A 2,053-nucleotide genomic window follows, 5' to 3' on the forward strand; every position below is an offset into this window, starting at 1 on the left:
TCCCTCCCTTAAGCTTTGAAAAATCCGGTTTCCTGATTGGTCCTCTTGTCAGGTGTTTGGTTCCCTTTGTTAACCCTTTTCAGGTAAAAGAAACATTAACCCTTAGCTATCTGTTTATGACACCCTGGACTGGACAATCATCATGGTCCCTTCTGACCTTAAAGTCTGAGAGTCTCTGATACTTGAGCTAAAGCTTTGTCAGCAGGGTTAGAGATTTGTCCACTGAACACTGCAGCCTCTAGGGCAACTGCCCCCACAGCAGTGTGACTGTTGTTGCAAAACATTATGGCAGGTTCCCTTTATAGACATTGCCTGTGTTTAATTTCTGCAGCTTAACAGAGCCTGTTGGAGTCTGTCCACAACCTGAGGGGATGCCATAGAGGAAGATTGATGAGCTGTGCTCTGTCTCCCTACAAGAACCAATCAGCCTCTCCCTAGCTTTTCTCTGGCACTTGGAGCATCCTGTGTGGGATTTCTGGCCTCATCTATCTGCTCACTGGACCACCTTTTACTTTTCAGATGTAATAGTTTTCTGTAATCATGTTTTATTTTGCACTGAATAATTACCAACATTTTAATGGATAAAAACTCTTTTAGTAAGATTTTAGTATTTGCTACATTTAGTGTGTGCACTCAGTGCTCTGTGCTGTGCAGCGCTGTTTGCACACCCTGAACGGTGCGCTAGATATGGGAGCAGTAACCGCTTGGGTGTATAGGGTGGGGGACGTATTTTTTTTTCCTGTAGAATTTCATGATTATGACTTGGTAAATTGCCTGGTCTACTCGCAGTTGGTAGTGCTGTTGCCATCCTCAGCTGAGGACGTCTGTTGGACAGGAATAAGTGTCTGCGTTTAGTTTATAAGTGCCTCTATGAATGTGAAAAGGACATTGGAGTCATAGAAATGCTGGGCTAGTAGGGCCCTCAAGAGGTCATCAAGTCCAGCCCTCTGATCTCAGGCAGCACCAAGTAACCCTGGACCATCCCTGACAGGTGTTTGTCCAACCTGTTCTTAAAAACCTCCAGTGACAGGGATTCCACAGCCTCTCTAGGCAACCTGTGTGACCAAGTGGGGTATTTTCCCTAATGTTGCATTTGTATACTGTGTGCCTCAGTTTCCCCCATATGCTGCATGTCTAACCCAGGTGGGAGAGAGGGTGTTTACTGTTGCAGAGGACCAGGTGTAACCATAGGCACAACTTCCAGATTTCCCAGGAGGTGCTCAACCCCCTGCTCTGTCCTTGGCCCTGCCCCCACCCCACCGCTGCTTTGCCCCCTTCCCTGAGGATGCCTCATATTCAACTTGTGCCTCCCTATAATGGGGGGATACAAGCAAAAGGACAGGTCACGTGTGTGCCCGCGCACCCAGCCCCAGGACACCCGCACTGTCCCAGCCCCATGTTACCTGCAGGGCAGGAGGCGGGTGTGCTTTGTCCTCCTGCTGCACCTGCCCTCCTGGCATGTTCTGCTCTCACTGCTTGCCTGGAGCCCCTTTTAACACCAGCCTCTCCCACTTGCTACTCTACAGCGTGTTGTGAAGAGGTGTTGTCAGATGCTATCGGTGTGGTGCTCTGCTCTCTCCTTGTTGGTATCACTCGGCTGCGTGCGTGTGTTCCCTCTGTGTGCTGCCCCAGCTCTGCGCAGCTAGCTGACACAGCAGACCCGAAGAGAACCCCCAATGACCACAGAGTCTAGTAAGGTACGAAGGCACGTCGGCCAGGTTTATTGCCGTATTGGATACAATAATAGTTCCCTGTAGGTTTCTTAGCCTAATTCAGGGCATACTACGAATATGTACCCACGGTCAATGAACTCGGCTCAGTCAGTGGTGGGACTTTCCACTGCCCCCTCGGCTGGACAAAGACATCGCCCCAGGGATACATTCTTATACACAGGTACAAACAAGTTACACAGAACTCCTGACGTAATGAGGTACAACCCCTCTACGTAGCAAGGTGCCGCCTCTCACCTTGTACATGTTGGTTCGAACAAAACAACTCTATCCATCATATTACCCTTTTGCCCCTGTCATTGGGATGGGTCAGTCTGTTTCTT

At 49.3% G+C, this 2,053-nt stretch overlaps 1 protein-coding gene across 1 annotated transcript in view; it reads left to right on the forward strand.

Annotated features, from left to right (window-relative positions):
* Positions 1 to 602, forward strand: part of LOC116833446 (class I histocompatibility antigen, F10 alpha chain-like) — a 24,593-nt gene extending 23,991 nt beyond the window's left edge. The window contains exon 8 of the mRNA XM_075060857.1: positions 332 to 602. Coding sequence (XP_074916958.1) covers positions 332 to 336 — 5 coding nt within the window. The 3' untranslated portion in view covers positions 337 to 602. The remainder of the gene's footprint in view (positions 1 to 331) is intronic.
* The last annotated feature ends 1,451 nt before the right edge of the window (positions 603 to 2,053 follow it).

This window comes from Chelonoidis abingdonii, chromosome 25 (genome assembly GCF_003597395.2).
Source record: "Chelonoidis abingdonii isolate Lonesome George chromosome 25, CheloAbing_2.0, whole genome shotgun sequence".
NCBI lineage: Eukaryota > Metazoa > Chordata > Testudines > Testudinidae > Chelonoidis > Chelonoidis abingdonii.